Source organism: Ovis aries, chromosome 8 (genome assembly GCF_016772045.2).
Source record: "Ovis aries strain OAR_USU_Benz2616 breed Rambouillet chromosome 8, ARS-UI_Ramb_v3.0, whole genome shotgun sequence".
NCBI lineage: Eukaryota > Metazoa > Chordata > Mammalia > Artiodactyla > Bovidae > Ovis > Ovis aries.
Window position 1 is genome coordinate 85,353,994 of NC_056061.1, and position 18,971 is coordinate 85,372,964.

An 18,971-nucleotide genomic window follows, 5' to 3' on the forward strand; every position below is an offset into this window, starting at 1 on the left:
AGCCTGGTTGGCTACACAGTCCATAGGGTGACAAAGAGTGAGACACGACTGAGCGACTCAGCAGCAAAAAATATATATATCTTTCAATTTTACCTTAATTTTTTAAAAGAAAAAAAAAGACACTTTTTGTTTTCCACTACTCAAAACTTGATTTAGAAATAAACTGTCCTTGAGTCTGAATACCTGATAGGTTTTTGAAAAATGCTGTAAAAAGTTTCTAGTTTGTCACCCAAATTGCATGTCAAACAACAAAGAACACTTTGTCACGCTTAGATACCATTCAATCATAATCTGAGTTTGACTGCAACTCTACTTTATTTAGAATTGAGAGAATAGAACTAGAGAGCATTTCTCTCCCGCCAGGGATGAGGGCAGAATGAGAGGAGTCAGTGTGGCCTTTCCTCTTCGCCTTCTGTCCCCATTCTCCCGCTCCACCCAGCCGGCCCTTGAGGTTTGATGAGGCCCCTGGAACCACAAGGGTTGGGACTGTTTAAATACGTATTTGGAGATAGTTGTGATGTGTTGCTGACTGCATAATGCAGGTAAGCTTGGGCAACACAATAATATGCACCCAATGACTCCTACACTGTGCAGATCAAGGCTTTCATTTGTGGCTGTCTCAGTGAAAATGTGGTCAATCTCAGATTTTTTCTTAAAAACAAAACAAAGCCAACCTTCCCTTATTATTAGATATTGGAAAAAATAAGAATATATCAACTACACCAGCAAACCATCCTGAGAAACCCTAAGACTCATTTTATGAGATTCTGGTTAAGCCTAAAACAACAAAAAAGGAAACCAAAAGAAAAACAGAGCTCTTCAAGCACAGTAATCTGATTTAAACTAAAACATTAGTAAGAAATGTTTGGGACATAAAATGTATAAGTAAAAATTGTTCACTATTTGGTGACACTTATTTAATATTCATTGTTTCCTGGTCAACATCTTCCCAGAAGATGAAACCAAAGATGGAGACTATGAATATTAACTTATATTCAAACTAATGTTCCAGTTGAAATATACTGAGCCTAACAGGGAGAAATGAAAGAAATAAATTACATATTGAGTAAGATGAACACTCTCCATTTGCTACACTGAGTTTAATAATTATATCATTTATTATAATTCAGAGGATAGTTTTTAGTACCAAGTTTCACTTGAAATAAGTCTTTGAGCTATTTAAGAGACTCTTCTCAACTGTTTCTGATAAGAAAGAAAATTCTATGTAAAAGAGCTTAACTCTGGTCAAAATCAATCTAAACAAGAATCTAAGCAAATATTACTTCTCAAAGATATAAAATATGATGCATGCTATAGGCTGTTAAGTGGTAGAATCAACACCCCTTAATAGGCCTTTAGAATGTCATATGGTCACGAGAGCAGAACCCTCAGGAATAGGGTTAGTGCCTTGATTAAAAGAGACCCCAGAGCTCCTTTGCCCTGGCCACCACAGGAAGAAATGGTGCGCTAATGCCATCCAAGAATCAGGAAGTGGGCTCTCCCCAGTCACTGAATCTGCCGGTGCCTTAATCTTAGACTTCTATCCTCCACAACTTTCAGAAGTAAGTATTTGTTGTTCATAAGTCACTCAATTTATGATACCTTGGGACTTCCTTGATAGATCAGTTGGTAAAGAATCCGAGTGCAATGCAAGAGACCCCAGTTTGATTCCTAGGTTGGGAAGATCAGCTGGAGAAGGAATAGGTTACCCACTCCAATATTCTTGTGCTTCCCTTGTGGCTCGGCTGGTAAAGAATTCGCCTGCAATGAGGGAGACCTGGGTTTGATCCCTGGGTTAGGAAGATCCCCTGGAGAAGGGAAAGGCTACCCACTCCAGTATTCTGGCCTGGAGAATTCCAAGGACTGTATAGTCCATGGGGTTGCAAAGAGCTGGACATTTCTGAGTGACCTTCACTTTGGTATAGCAGACTCCACAGTCTAAGACAAGATATAACTGAAATATTTTTTTCATTTTTTCCCCCTGCAATTATTCCTGATCCTGAGCCCCACTGCTGAATTGTCAGGTGTGAGGGAAAAGGCAACAATCTCACAGTTGGCTAAGAAACCCTTCATTACCACAGACGCATTGCTAAGCCAGACATCTTCACAGGAGAGTGTTTGACAAACAGGGGATGCTCACTTTTAAAAGTTGTGATTTGGAGCTCAGGAATAATGCCTAGAGAGTAAGGCTCTAGGTACGCTTTTGTCTACATCTGTGCAAGTAAGAAAAAATATATATTCCCCAAGGCACATAAAAAAATCCATATCATATCCAAAGTTGAATTAATTTCACTAATAGAAAAATGCTAATTGATTTTTGTTCCACTTATTCTTAGGTGCACACCCTTTGAGTTGGCTATAATTCTTTTCATAAAAAGGTAAGATGTCTTTCAGAACTACTGTGATGCTTCTTTCTAAGACTGCAGTGACAAGGGTAGAACTGACTTCGTTTCAGATTTCTCTGCCTAAAGCACAGGTAAGGTCAAGTTTATATTTTGTAGTCTTATAAACTAAGGTGAAAGTTACTGCTATGTAAAATGATTGAGCTAATCTTTAAGCGCATAAATATGAATTAAGAATACATCACAGACCTTACTCTTTTGAATTTTAAGTATATGGATATTTTATTCAAGTGCTAGAAATTGAAGGTTTTATGATAATATATATTCTATATAAAACTGTGTCAAAATTTAAAATACTCCATAAATGTAAAAATAATAAACTACTTAAAATGCCTATCTTCTCACCTTCTTAAGAAACAAACACTACATTCAAAGCTTTAGAAAATAGAAGAGACATGGTTTATATTTAGCTGCACAGTAAAAATGCAATCCAGAAACATGGTTTTAATATAAGGACAAAGAAGGAATTAAACTTTTCACATAGCTTTAATTTTATGCTCCATGCTTACATGCAATATTGCCCAGCAACTTTACATTATCTTTATGTATATTTCCAATCATTAAATGTTATCATACTGATTGCTATATTTTGTTTAGGTTTTTTTTTCCATTTTTGTCCCCAACCATTCCTTCTCACATTTCAGGCTTTTCTTCTGGGATCATTATCTTTCTGCCTGAAATACTTTAACTTAGAAATTACTTGAAAGTTTTAGATAGAAGTTGGTTCCCTGAGTTCCTATTTACCTGAAAATGCCTTTTTGGTTGTTGTTCTTAACTTTTGTTTTTAGAAGATTTTTCTTAAATACAATTTTAGTTTAGCATTTATGTTCATTCAGTTTTGAAGATACTGTTCCCATTTCATCTGCCTTCCGATGTTGCTACTGATTAAATAACTATCGATTCTTTCTCCTGGTTAGCAACCAGTCTTCACTCTGCTGCTTTTTAAATTTTCTCTCTGACCTCTATGTTCCACAGTTTCACTGATCGATTTAGGTGTGACTTTCATTTTATTCTTAGCCCTTGGGATTCGTGGGTCTTAAAAACTGTGGAAAGTCCTGCTTCATTATTATTATTATTATTTTTGGTAGCATCATGTGGCATGCTGGATCTTAGTTCTCTGACCACGGATCAAACCTGTATCCTTGCAGTGGAAGAACGGAGTCCTAATCACGGCCAGGTAAGTACCTCATTACCTTTTAAAATATTACCTTTCCACTGCTCTCTCTATTATTTTCTTCACAAATCTAATTTTATCCTCCATGTTGTTTCACTTTTCTTTTCTTATTTTAAGTATATTCTATTAGGTCAAATTTCAGATCTAAGTTATAATTTCTCTTTCATATATTCACTCACTGTTTAACCCATTTAGCTAATTTCCTGTCAATTACGATAATTTTTAATTTAACATTTCTATCTAGAGTGAAAATAAAATAGGCACCTATCCCTAGAACATTCCTCTCTCCAATTGATCCCAAGAGATCATGTTTTACAGGAGGCTCTTTAATATAATTCTATGGTTTCATTTTCTACCCCGATGAGGCCCTAAACTCACCAGTGTTTTCTCGGTCTGAGGCCCTAACCTCTACTGGTGAGTGACTTCAGCTCACAGGATTTTTCTTCTGGAGAACAGCCAGAAATATGTACTTTACACTTTGGCCTATACACTTTACCTTACTATGTCATCAGCACAGTCATTCTTTAAAAGATATGTATTTGTAATTCAATTCAGTATTTTTATATAGTGTGTACTGCAAGCATTTTTTTAGGGTATCAGCTCACCATGCTGTCAGAAATAAAACCTCAATATAAATTAATTTAGAATAAGCATTATGTATTGATACATAAGTAAGTTGAAAATTCAACAAGTAAGAAAAGGCAAGATTATCAACCCTACTCTATCCGCCTTCGACTGATCCGAAGCTGAATCTTTAAAGACACAAGACTGTCTATTCTGCTAAGCTGAATCCTTCCAATTAATATCAAGGTACATGGAGGCAGTCAGGCTGCCAATGATTGAAGTAGAGTTTCAAAGGACTTCACATTGCTGTGTATGCAATGTTATATGCACCGAGGGATTTACATTATTATTAAATGTAATTATATCTGCATGTTATGTAGATATACACATTACACTCACATACATACACATATGTAATTATACTTAATTATTCCCAGTAAAATATATGTACTTTAATTTCATCCCAATAGCAAACTTGCAAGACTGATTCCTTGATAGCTGTCAGTGACACACAAGTCACTATTTTACACCAGGCTTTGCATTAATGAAAAGCTGTTCAGTGTCTGTCCCTAGTCCCAACTGATGGAGAATGATCTTTACCACTGCTCATTGCTATCTCCATAGCCTTGCAATCCTCCAGCAGATTGGAGAGAGAAGACATGTCTGATGATCAAGCTCAAACACTCCACCAGAGAAGACATTAGCTGTTGGCTGGCTGTGACAGTCTGTGAACTAACACTGACATTTCTGTTGGTGCCATAACAGTATTTACAGATTGGAAAATTTATACAATCAGATGATGATGGACCCAAGGATTTTCCAAAGTAAAAATTGGAACAATATCCAAATTACAAACATGACCATTATAATAACATTATTTTTAAAATAAGTTCAGTACTTAGGGTCTCATTGCAGAAATACCTTCTCGGTATGAGAGATATGCCATATGTTCGTAAAGAAAATGGGATTACACCGAACAGAGGATGGTGATTGCATTTATAGTTGGCCATCCATTCGAGATTTTCTAAAAGCCCACTGTGTCAGAAAACCACTAAGAAAGGTAGAAAGAGTGATTCTGAATCACAGGGAATGTAAATGCAAAAATCGCAGCGGTAGGAAAAGCATGAATGTATAGCTTTGTTATTTTCTTTTGCTGAACCCTGAATGGAATCTTCTCTATATTCCATGAATATCACCTTATGAGGAATTTAAATTGTCCTGTTTCAACACAGTCACTCCAAATGGCTAAGTCTCTAGGAAAATGACACTGGAAGGCAATGATACACTTAGAATTCTTGGTGAATATTATGAACTCTTCTGAATCTGATAATCTTTTTTGTAAGTATGAAAAATGCTTGGAAAATACTCATTTACCATTTTGTATGTAATCTCATTTCCCAGTAAATGCCAGAGATGCCATAATGAAGAACAGATTCGACCTGTACTTACCGCTCTGGTCCCAGGGCAGTTTGGAGACCGGCATTCACCACTCATTTGGTTTGGGATTAAAACATCTTCCCAGCAAGAAGGACCCTTTGGGGGAAAAAAAACAAAAAAACAAAAAAACAGGACATTCCTGGTAAACAAATATAAAATAAATTGTACTCATTAACATATTTTAAAAATTTGGTTATGTTATAAAATCATAATGAAAGTAATATAAGGTCCAATGATTGTCAAAGTATGATACATAGACCTAGGGAGTTCTCGGGACCCTCTGAGGGGATCTGCTAGGTCAAAACTACTTTCAACAATGTACTAAGATAATATTTGGCATATTGCTCCAAATGTGTCTCATATATACATGGAGTCCTTTCCCCTCGTAGTTACATTTAATGGTTTACAAACGTAATTCAATACCTTTAGGTTCATTTCGGTCTCAGTTGCTAACTTTTAAATGAAAACACACTTGCACGGTACACTCAAAAGCAGTCTTTGGGGGACAGCAGTGGAATATGGGGGCTTCCCAGGTGGTTAGAGGTAAAGAACCTGCCTGCCAACTAATGCAGAAAAGGTTAAAAGAGGTGCGTTCCATCCCTGGGTTTGGAAGATCCCCTGGAGGAGGGCATGGCAACCCACTCCAGTATTCTTGCATGGGGAATGTCATGGACAAAGGAGCCTGGCGGGCTACAGTCGATGGGGTCGCACAGAGTTGGACGCGACTGAAGCAACTCAGCAGGCAAGCAGGCACACTGGAACAGGGGTGTCAAGCCTGCAAGACCCCCGGCTGCAGTCGAGAGGCTGAGCAGACTCCGTTATCCCTTTCTCCTTCCTGAGGCCCCATGAGAATTACAGTTAATAATAGCACCATGTGAATCCAGGACACCAAGGAAGACAAAAGGCAGAAGTCTGGGTGAGAAGAGAGTTTCAAACTTTTCTGGAAATCTGCCCTCGGCTAAAACAGAGGGACCTCTCTGCATGGAGGCCCACAGGGAGCCCAAAGAGGATACGGAGGTGAGGAAGAAAGCCGACTAAGACCTGGAGCAACTAACAGGGAGAAAGTTTCCTTTCAAGAAGCATAAGATCCTAAATCTTCCTGCTGGAACTGGCAGATCCTCGGCTTAGAAACACGGAATGCAATGAAACTTTCTGTGCATATGACTGTGTTGTTTTTTTCAGGGTCCAGAAAGCAATGAAAATATTTATGTAGCGATTTTGTTACATAAGTACCATTTTATCTGACAAATCCTTATGTTATACCAGGAAATTACAGAAAGCTCATTCAAAATTTTCTTCTTGATCTCAAACATTAACAAAATAATACAAGTAATAAAACTGCAGAGAGATCAGTTGGATATGAGAATTAGACATAATGAGATACATGTGCTAGTTCATCCATGCTACTCAAACTATTAGTACTGAATGCTATTGCTATAGCCCCATGGAAAGAGAAACACATGTTCCAATTACTTTCTGACATTATAACGCAGAGTTAACTTTTCTCATTTCTAGTTTTAGAAAATATAAATTGTTTAATCATTGTATTTAAGTATGCATTGTATACTATACAATAGTTGCGTGGTTAAAGCATTTATAATTAATGGTCTTCATATAGGAGTGAGAAAGGTATCCAGACCACAAGGTTTAAAAAGACTGCAAATCACATGGCAGCACCAGGGAGCTAGGAATTAGAATGTGTCAAGGAAAGAATAAAAAGAAAATCTATTTCATCTCTCAAAGGTAGAACTGGAGAAAGATATCAGAAAAACCATGTCAGACAGAACAGTGTGAAATACATGTCTTAATAAAGAATTGTGTGCCTGTTTTTTCAGAAGTTGTTCTCCTTTTTGGTCCAATAGCAGTTACAGCCAAGAAAAATACACAACTTACATAAGCATCTATATCAGGACTCACGAAACAATGGCCTTGTTGACCAAATCCAGGCTAGGGTTTGTTTTTGTACAGCCCATGACCTAAGAATGCTATTATATTTTTCAGTGGTTAAAAGCATTAAAAGAAGAGTATTCTGTGGTACACAAAAAGTAACTGATACTCAAATTTCCAAGTCCAAAATTAAATGTATTGCACACGGCTGTAGTTCATTTGTGTATTATCTGTGTGGCTTCTGCACAGCAAGGTCAGAATTGAGCTGTTGAAACGCAGCGGGAGTGGCTCAACAAGCCTTCATATTTACTATCTGGCCCTTTTATGGAAAAAGTCTGCCAATCCTTGATAGCATATAAAATGTTCCAAGTTCATAATGAAAAGCAATCAAAAAACACTGTAGCATCATTTTGGCTACCATATAATCTCATTCATTTGTTGAAGTAGTTGCATTCTGGGTCTCAAGTGAGAAATTACTTCAATTAAAACCTTAGTGCTACTCATCTGTCAAATCTGAGAACACATTGATAGAATTCAGTGATCCAAGTTGTTTGAATCAGTAACAGAGTAGACAATTATAACATCTGGGGATTTGCCTTGAGTGATCTTACAACTGACTGAAAATCATAAAGTAGAATATTATTTATGAGGCAAAAAATCAGAAATACAGACATTGATATTTCTCCCGGCAATCTTGATTCCAGTTTGTGTTTCTTCCAGTCCAGCGTTTCTCACGATGTACTCTGCAGCTTGGAAAAGGTAATATAAGCATTTTTACTACAATTTTACCAATTATCACAAGTTATCATTGAATGTGTTGCATTTTAAATATCCTCTTGAATGTTTCCATAAATATCTAACTCATATAATTAAACTTTAGGGATTAAAATTATTTTGAAAATCATACTTGTTCAGAGTTGAGACAGGAGTATGTCAAGGCTGTATACTGTCACCCTATTTATTTAACTTATATGCAGAGTACATCATACAAAATGCTGGGCTGGATGAAGTACAAGCTGGAAGCAAGATTGGCGGGAGAAATATCAATAACCTCAGATAGGCATATGACACCACCCTTATGGCAGAAAGTGAAGAAGAACTAAAAAGACTCTTGATAAAAGTGAAAGAGGAGAGTGAAAAAGTTGGCTTAAAGCTCAACATTCAGAAAACTAAGATCATGGCATCCTTGGTCCCATCCCTTCATGGCAAATAGATGGGGAAACAGTGGTAGACTTTATTTTGGGGGCTCCAAAATCACTGCAGATGGTGACTGCAGCCATGAAATTAAAAGATGCTTACTCCTTGGAAGAAAGGTTATGACAAACCTAGACAGCATAATGAAAAGCAGAGACATTACCTTGCCGACAAAAGTCGATATAGTTCAAGCTGTGGTTTTTCAGTAGTCATGTATGGATGTGAGAGTTAGACCATAAAGAAAGCTGAGTGCCGAAGAACTGATGCTTTCAAATTGTGGTGTTAGAGAACACGCTGGAGAGTCCCTTTGACTACAAGGAGATCAAATCAGTCCATTCTAAAGGAAGTCAGTCTTGAATATTCATTGGAAGGACTGATGTTGAAGCTGAAACTCTAATACTTTGGCCACTTGATGCAAAGAACTGACTCCTTGGAAAAGACCCTGATGCTGGGAAAAGTTGAAAGCAGGAGGAGAAGGGGACGACAGAAGATGAGACGGCATCACCGACTCAATGGACATCAGTTTGAGTCAACTCCAGGAGTTGGTGATGGACAGGGAGGCCTGTTGTGCTGCAGCCCAAGGGGTCACAAAGATTTGGACATGACTGGGCCAACTGAGCTCATTGAAAGTAGGTATTTCCACCCGTCATACAGTAGATCTTGTTCTGTGTTTTCCTCCCTTTGATATAAAGGCCTTTTGCTTCTAATAAAGCTAAGCACAGTGTTATAGTAGAGGCTTAATAATGCAACCATTAAATAGTAAGCAGGGAAAATAATGTGGGAAAAGATCTTTTGAATCAATATATATCCACCAAGCAACTCTCTGTTAAACAGCTCTTAAAATCTAAGACTACAGCTATGAAAAAGACAGAAGAATCCTCTTTCTTATAGCTTTTGTTAAGTATACAGAAAGGCTAATGTTGTAAATTAGCTGGGCACACATATTCAATGAATAAAATTAAAAAGGATATTAATGCAAAATGCTGGTCAGATGTAAAACAAATGGAATACACATACACTGCTGCTCAAATATAAAATGACACAGCTAGTTTAGAAATTTACTAGAAATTAAAAAAAAAATTAAACATACAACTAACAACAAGCCTTCGCCATTCCACTCCTAGATAATTAACAGGTCAATGAAAACATGAGTTCCCAAAGAGAATCATATACCAATGGTCAAAACAACTTTAGTCTTAGTAGCCTTGAACTGGAGACCACCCAGATATCTATCAAAATATGAATGGATAAACAAAATGTGCTACATGTAGCCAATGAAATACTACTCAGTAATCAACAGTATTATGTTATTTAAAAATGCAACACCATGGATGATTCTCAAAATTATGTGAAAGAAAGAAGCCAGATATGAAATACAATATAGGCATGGGGCTTGCCTGGTGGATCAGTCATAAAGGATCCACCTCTCAATGTATGAAACATGGATTCAATCCCTGATCTGGGAGGATTCCCACAAGCTGCAGAGCAGCTAAGCCAGGGTGTCGCAACGGCTCAGCCCAGGAGCCGCAACCATTGAGCTCATACACGCTAGAGCCTGTGCTCCCAACGGGAGAGGCCACCACAGTGAGAAGCCCTCAAGCCACAACAAAGAGTAGCCCCTGCTTGCTGCAACTAGAGAAAAACTGGAGCAAAACTGAAGACCCAGTGCAACCGAAATAAATAAAATGGCTTAAAAAACTGATATATACTAGAGTCCACTTACATAAAATGCAAACAGATCTACAGTGGCGAAAACAGAGGAGCGGTAGCCGTGAGGCGGGTGCGGAGGGAGGGGCGGGCTCTGTGAGGGCACGGAGAAGCTTTCCGGGGTATTACGGGCTGAGTGGGGTCCTCTCAAACTGAATATGCTAAAGGCTGAACCCTCTGTAGAATGTGACTGCATTTGAAGAGAGGGTTTTTAAAGACGGAATTAAGGTAAGATGAGGTCATTATGGTGGACTCTAATTCAGTGTGAGAATCTTCCCTGGTGGCTCAGAGGTTAAAGCGTCTGCCTACAATGCGGCAGAGCTGGGTTCGATCCCTGGGTCGGGAAGATCCCCTGGAGAAGGAAATGGTAACCCACTCCAGTATTCTTGCCTGGAGAATCCCATGGACGGAGAAGCCTGGTAGGCTATAGTCCACGGGGGCACAAAGAGTCGGACACAACCGAGCGACTTTGCTTACTGACTTACTTACAGAGGCACACAGATAAAGTGTGGGCCATGGCAGAGAGTGGGTGTGGCCGCCAAGTGTGGTGTGGTTAGTTAGTTAAAATTCAGTGTGACTGGTGTCCTTAAAAGGCATCTCTAACAAATGGGAGTGGGACATAGAACAGACAAAACATCACATGAACACACAGAAGACAACCCTCTATAAGCCAAGACAAGAGGTCCTAGTACTGACAAGGTAATTTCAGACTTTTAGCCGTCAGAATTGTGAGTAAACAAAATTCTGTTGTATAAGCCACACAGTTCGTGGTGCTTCATTATGCCACATCTAGGAAACCAAGACAGAGGTTAGAGGTTATAGGTTATAGGTTATAGTGAAGCTCTCCGCTTCACTGTGACGGCGGTTGTGTGGGATTATACACTTGTCAGAACTTTTCAAATGATACCCTTCAAATGGAGACCATCAATTTCACACAAACTATTTCTCAGTAATGTGTGATAGGAAAAAATGAACTGTGATAGGAAAAAAGGAACTGAGAAATTGACAAGGAAATTCTGTGAGGGAAGTAGGAGCTTTGCATCAAATGGTGCTTGACCAATAGAATATGAATATCTAAATCCCTTCCTCACACCATACAGTTTCTAAAAGAAAACAAATGAAAACATCTTTACTACCTTGAAATAGATAGAACTTTTTACAAGGACACTGAAAGCTCTAACCATCAATGAAAAAAATTATAAACTGACCTTCAATGAAAATTATAAAAACAACGAATGATCACCAAAAGACACTTGTGAATATGCAAGCTACAGACTGGAGGAAATATTTGCAATGCATACATCTATGCAATAATATCTAAGCTATACAGAGAACTTCAAAAAATAGCACTAATTTTTTCATGTATGACAAGCATGTAGACAAACACATCAATTCAAAATAAGGAAAAGACTTAAAAAGAAGATATACAAATGGTGAATAATCATAGGAAAAGATAGTCAGCATCATTATTAATCAGGAAATGCAAGCTAAAATAAAATACAGTTTCAATGATTTCACATCTTAGCCAGCATAATGGCTTTTTTTTTTTTTTTTTAAACGGTGGATAATACTAAGGATTGACTAGAAGGAGGCATGAGGAATTTTTTTGGAAATGTTCTGTATTTTGATTGGAGTTGTAGTTACATGAGTATGTATCACTGTCAAAGCTCATAGCACTGAACCCTTAAATTCAGTTCATTTTATAAATTGCTTCAAAATTTAGAACAAGGAACTGAATTTTCACCTCTCCTTATTCAGTAAGGACTTACTGATGCCCTGCCTTTCAGTAGCTCTTCAACCTTAGAAGGTTTCCTGACCATTCAGGGATGAGCTGGCCCAGGACAAATGGAGAAATAACATAACTTACCTCATAGGGGTGTTGCAAGGATTAAATATTAAATGGTGAGGCCACTGCCAGACACATACTACGTTCTCAACAAAAGTTAGCCATTTCTGTATTTACCATTCATTAATTAGGGACCATAGGCAGTATGGTTTAAAGAGCATTAATCCATGTAATGCAATTATTTTAAATTAAGAAAGAAAAGTATCTTTACTTCTTCAGTACTTTTCCAGTGTAGACTCTAGAGGCAATAATCTGTAACAATTGTCATGGGATAATCCAAGCCACTGACAATCAACAAAGACCAGTTCTGTGGCTCTGAACTGGTTGCTAACATTCATCATCAAGCTACAGAATTCTCAAAGTGAAGGACCACATCCTACTTATATCTACATGCTTTGATATGAATAGCAAAATGCTGTATGTAAACACACTGAATATTCGGATACATGTTAACTCAATCGGGCTTTACTTTTCTTTTCTTTATATTCTCATTTTCATACTATAAAAAAACTGAAAGATCTACATTTTTCAAAGTTGTGTTGTGTTTTCTTCTAAAGCAGACTTTTTTTTTTCCTAATGAATTGTGTATAGAATCCAAAGTATAAAACAAATAATGCACGCTTATTCTACATGGACAAAAAGGATGAGTCCCCCAAACTCTTGATGCCTATTGGTTGGAGCTCTCCTGCAGTTCCTTGCCATGTGGCCTTCCTAAATGTGGCTGTTTATTTCATAAGTTAGTAGGAGAATATCTGTATAGACCCCCTAAATGCAGTCTCTTGTAATGTAATTAAAGGAAGTCTTACATATTAATAGCATGACTGGGGGAGTGGCAGATATCTCATTACTTTTGCCATCTTCTCTTGGTTAGAAGGAAATCAGCAGAACCACCCACATTCGAGAGGAAGCGATTTCACAAAAGCTTGGACACCACGAGGTGAGAGATCACTAGAGGTCGCCTTCTTGACTGTCCCTGCCAAAGTTGTTTTATAGATGAGGAGAAAGACCTTTCATAACATTAAAGTTTAAGAAATGATAAATGCTGGGAAAACTAAACAGCTCCATCTAAAAAATAAAATTAGAACTTCTTACACCATACAAAAAAATAAACTCAAAATAGACTAAAGCCCTAAATGTGGGACCAGACAGTATAAAACTCTTACAGGAAAACATAGGCTGAACACTCTCTGGCATAATTACAGCAGTATCTTTCTCAATCCATATCCCAGAGTAAGGGAAATAAAAATAAAAATAAGCAACTGGGACCTAATTAAACACAAATATCCTTTTTGTCTGTTTGTTTTAACTCAAAACCTTTTGCACAACAAAGGAAAGCATAAACAAAATGAAAAGACAGCCCACAAAATGGAAGAAAATATTTACAAATGATGTGACCAGCAAAGGATTAGTCTCCAAAATTTATAGCTTGCAGCTTTATATCATCAGAACAACAACCCAATCAAAAAAACAAGGAGAAGACCTATACAGACATTTCTCCAAAGAAGACCTAGAGATGCCCAAGAGGCACATGAAAAGATGTTCAACTTCACTGATTATTAGAGAAATGCAAATCAAAATTACAATGAGTGATCACCTCACAACAGCCAGAATGGCTATCATCAAAAAATCTACAAACAGGAAATGCTGAAGAGGGAGTGAAGAGAAAGGAACCCTCTTACACTGTGGATTCTTTACCAGCTGAGTCACCAGGGAAGTCCTCAAAATAAACATTTTAGTGGAATCTTAATTTCACATAATGTAGAATAAGATGTTTAGGAGGCACCAAAATAAATGATTATTCATGGATTGATTATTGATATCATCTCTTTGAAAGTATACACATATCTCACATATAGTCTAATGGCTGGTGGTGACTGGTTCTGTTTTTCCTGCTCAAAACCTTTTCTGTTGTGCAGTTTTGCTTTTCATTTCTGATTCTTATTTTTTCCTCAGGTCTCAGCCTAAACAATATTCCTTCTAACAGTCTAGGTCAGGGGTTCCTCCTGTGGAACCTAAAAATATATGTATTATTTCTTCAATCACTTTCATCCCTTTAAATGTCAAAGCTATGGTTTTTCCAGTAGTCATGCATAGATGTGCAAGATGGACTATAAAGAAAGCTTAGCACCGAAGAATTGATGTTGTTGAACTATGATGTTGGAGAAGACTCTTGAGAGTCCTTTGAACTGCAAGGAGATCCAACCAGTCCATCCTAAAGGAAATCAATCCTGAATATTCACTGGAAGGACTGACTTTGAAGCTGCAGCTGCACTACTTTGGCCACCTGATGCAAAGGACTGACTCACTGGAAAAGACCCTGGAGCTGTGAAAGATTGAAGGCAGGAGAAGAGGACGACAGAGGATGAGATGGTTGGATGGCATCAGTGACTTGATGGACATGAGTTTGAGCAAGCTCAGGAAGTTGGTGATGGACAGGGAAGCCTGGCATACTCTAGTCTATGCAGTCGCAAAGAGTTGGACATGAATAAGTGACTGAAATGAACTGACCTACATCATAGGGTTGATGGCTATATGAGGTCAAGTACTTATGAAAGTGTGAAGTGTTAGTCGCTCAGTCATGCCTGACTCTTTGCAAACCCATGGCCAACAGCCTGCCAGGCTCCTCTGTCCATGGGATTTTCCAAGAAAGGATACTGGAGCGCTTTGCCATTTTCTTCTCCAGGTGACCTTTCTGACACAGAGATCGAACCCGGGGCTCCTGCACTGCAGGCAGATTCCTCACCAACTGAGTTAGTTGCTAAGTCAAAGTACTTATACACATAATTAATATTTAATAAATATTAGCAGGTACTGCTTAATAACTCTAATAGGATAAAAATGGGATCATGGAAAGAACACCCCAAAGGGCAGAGATTCAGAAGGTCTATGTTCTAGATATAATTTCACTAGAGTTAGGGTGATCAATTTAGACACAGTTTAAACATCTTTATGCCTTAATTTCCTATCTCTAAATTGTGAGTAATAAGAGCTCACAGTCAAGAAAATAAAGAATGAGCTAATTAATGTGAAAATCCTTTATAACTCTAGCCGGGCATTCAGCTATTAGTGAGGGGACAACTGGAGCTGTGAACATTTTTAGACAGTGTAATAGTAGAAAGCAGTGCACTCACACAGTAACCTCCTCATTACTGCCCCAAACATAATGCCACATCCAAAGAGAAGAGATGGTTGATACATAATGACGCAGCTGCTGCTGGGATCAGCAATTAACCAGAGCAAGTGTCTATGCTTGTATTGATTACCCAATGCTGCTGAGTTAACTCGACAGCTGTTTAAACAGAATATCTCAGCTGGTCTTAAAGATTTCCCCCCAAAACTGGGATATCTGTATCGCTTATGAGACATAATTGGGCATGATTTGGTATAAAATGAATTTCCTTCCATTACTAAAATGTGTTTCATATCATAAAAAGCAAGCATTTCATCATTAATACTCAGTAACATACTTTTCCCCTCCAAGGAAATTATTACAAGACACAAACATCACATTTCTAAAAACAATCTGTATCGTTGTAAGTGAAACAACTCTTGGTCCACTGCACTAGAGCTCTGCTGAGTTCTGGCCCAGTCGATCACTGTCATTATTCATTGAGAGCCCTTCATGTAGGGTGCCATCGTGCTAAACGTGCCAAATGGTAAACAGCGTGGCTATTTCTTCACAATTTCCAGTTACCAAACTATTTCTAAATCACAAGATGCCCTCAGTTATATCAGCAAGTGCTGACAGCTCTGCTGTAGGCACATCACAGAGACAGCAGGATTTGAAGAGCTGTGATTTTTTTTTTGTCCTATTTCATAGAATGGAAACAATGGAGACAAATAAAGGCTTACAGTGATTCACTTTTATGCACTCTTAACAGATTTAATTTAGGAGAACCCTGTGATTATCTTCATCTGTTCAAGTTCTCTTTACTAAGAATAATCTTGCCACTGCAATGGAGGGAAATTTGCTGCTGCTCAGAGTAGAGGCAGTTTCAGGCCGCATAATACGCTTCTGACTGTTGGGGTGGTAGCTCTCATTTCAATTCAAGGCATGTGAATCGATTTGAATAACAACATTTATTATCATGTAAAGCTTCCTAGTTATCTCAGCTGGCTTTATATCTTGATAATTACGACTGGGACTGGACCATGCTTATTAAATGTGATAAGAAGTTTATTAGATTTCTAGTGAATGCCCAGATACCACCACCATCATCAAATACAGTTTTATGAACAACACATCACATTTTGGTGTGTACTATACTACTGTGAATCCCATACTGATGCTGAACTCAAAGAGCCACCTTTTTTATTCAAAAAAAGGGAGAGGAAGAAGTAATATAGGATGTGCTTAAATGATTAACCGATCACAGTTTAGTTCAGTTTTCTGTTGCTTCAATGGAATGACCTGGCCATGAAGACGTAGCAGTATGGGGTGACTGTCTTGGCCAGTCCACAAAAGCTACACATTTTGTACAAATGGAGGTGACTTAACAGGGCAAACGGCTTGATAAGAACTGGACAAAGACTATCCAAAAAAAATCATTTCTTGAGGGTGGTCGAGGCCTTGAACTCGGATGGGCCTGGCCCAATCAGGCATTAGACACACTTGTAATGAACGGGCGGCTGGCTGTGCCTAACCTGAAGCCGCGAGTATGACTCCCATGACCAGGCATTTTCACTGACTGCCAGCGTTTAGGCAGGGGACATTACCTGTACTGACCTGGGTTTTGTGAGCTGAAAGGAGCATAAATGGCTTAATATGTGTGTGTGTGTGTGTGTGTGTGTGTGTGTGTGTGTATTTTTTTAAGAAAACCCCGAGGCCTCCCCAAAGCACAAAATAACTCTTGGCCAAAAGATGTCAGATTGTCCTTGAACAGGTATGCTGGCAAGGACCTTTTAAAAAAGCAATTAGTTGAGTGCAAAATGAACATTTGCTCCAGTTCATAAACTTTACTTTGAGCCTTTTCATGTCAAGATCCTTCTAGCTTTTCCTTTCTTTCTCTCTCCATTTCCTCCTCCACTCTTTGTTACAATCCAGGTTCAATCACCTCTAAAAATAGCCTATGTATGCCCTAATGAGACAGTAGAGACAAAGTATCTATTCAAGATTGAAAGTGAAAAGTGAAAGTGTTAGTCGCTAAATCATGTCCCATTCTCTGCGACCTGGTGCACTGTAGCTGGCGAGGCTCCTCCATCTATGGAATTCCCCCAGCAAGGATACTAGAGTGGGTTGCCATTCCCTTCTCCAGGGGATCTTTCTGATCCAGGGATCAAACCCAGCTCTCCTGCATTGCAGGCAGATTCTTTACCATCTGAACCACCAGGGAAGCCCCACAAACTATGTTTGTAGTTATCTAAACTTTCTCAGGATTAATTCAAGTGGCCGAAGTTCACACAAACACTTTTTTGAAGTTTCCATATCTTTCTGTAGGAATCGCCCTCCATTTTTATTTTACAGTTTCCTCCACTTTAGCTCAATATTTAATAAAACCAGCTCCTATAAAAACCTCTTCCTTTTACGTCTATTTCTTTCATCAGGCAAAATGGGAAAGATTATCGTGGAAGGACAAATTAGATATTAGTGATAAATCATTCTAATTCTTAATTTTTGAAATGATACTACTTTGGGGAAATGCTTTTAGCTCCCTACCTTCCTACCTTTGCCCATTTGACCCCTGCACCCCTCAGTTGCCCATCCATGCAGTTATGCACCTGCTCTTTCTGTGATGGGGTATGTGATTTTATCCAACAGGAAGACTGAGGGCAGATCACTGTGGCTACAAGTATGCTCTGTATTCCCTGAACGAGCTTCATTAGGGACCAGGCAGATCCTGCCACATGTTCATCCAACATCCATTCCCTTATTGGTTCAAAAGGCAGAGACCAGAGGGATACAATTAATCTATGTTCTAAAAGCTTGAGAACCAACAATAGCAGATTTTCTTCCCATTCAGGCCAGACATATATACAAACTGTTTTACGGTTTGGGGTGTCATCACGGCTTAATTCTTCCACTGGCTTACATATTAATCGATTACACTCCTCTGAAATGCAAGCCTGCTCTCACTGGCTGCAAACTCACTGACCTCCCTGTTTCCATTCCCAGCACACCAAAACTCCGTTTCAGGGCAGCCCTCCAGGGTTTCCACTGAGCCTCGTGAGTTTGACAAATGACAGCTGTCTGGGTGTTCTGTTCATTCTACTGAAAGAATTAACATAAACAAAACAGACACAGCTCCTCAAGGCCTCTTGTCAACTAGCTGTGGTGATTCACTCATCATTCCTTCAAAATAACCTCCCAACCTTCCTATTTACGAATAACTACAAGTTTTATAGCAGAAACCAACACATCATAAAGCAACTATCTTCCAACTAAAAATAAATTTTAAAAAATCCAGGATAGTTTATGACTGCTGTTGGTGTGTAGTTGCTAAGTCATGTCTGATTCTTTGTGGCCCCAAGGACGATAGCCCACTAAGTTCCTCTGTCCATGGGATTTCCCAGTCAAGTGTGTTGTCATTTCATTTTCCAGGGGATCTTCCAAACCAAAGGATCAAACCCTTATCCTCTGCATTGCAGGCAGATTCTTTAACACTGAGCCATGAGGGAAGGCTAGGTTTATGATCAGAAAAGGAAATAAGAGCTTGTTTTAAAATATCTGTTCTGTTTCACAAGACTATATTTGTCTATAATAATTTGAAATGTAACTCAGACATCTGTTGGTTTTTATGTTAACACCTCAAATTGGCTTCAT

At 38.4% G+C, this 18,971-nt stretch overlaps 1 protein-coding gene across 3 annotated transcripts in view; it reads right to left on the reverse strand.

Moving 5' to 3' along the window:
* PRKN (parkin RBR E3 ubiquitin protein ligase) overlaps window positions 1-18,971 on the reverse strand; it is a 1,230,807-nt gene that overhangs the window by 646,782 nt on the left and 565,054 nt on the right. For 2 of the 3 annotated variants that reach the window (XM_027972640.2, XM_027972639.2), the window contains exon 5: window positions 5,590-5,673. The exons of the other annotated variant lie outside the window; for it this stretch is intronic. In XM_027972640.2, coding sequence (XP_027828441.2) covers window positions 5,590-5,673 — 84 coding nt within the window. The remainder of the gene's footprint in view (window positions 1-5,589; window positions 5,674-18,971) is intronic. 3 annotated transcript variants of the gene reach the window in all.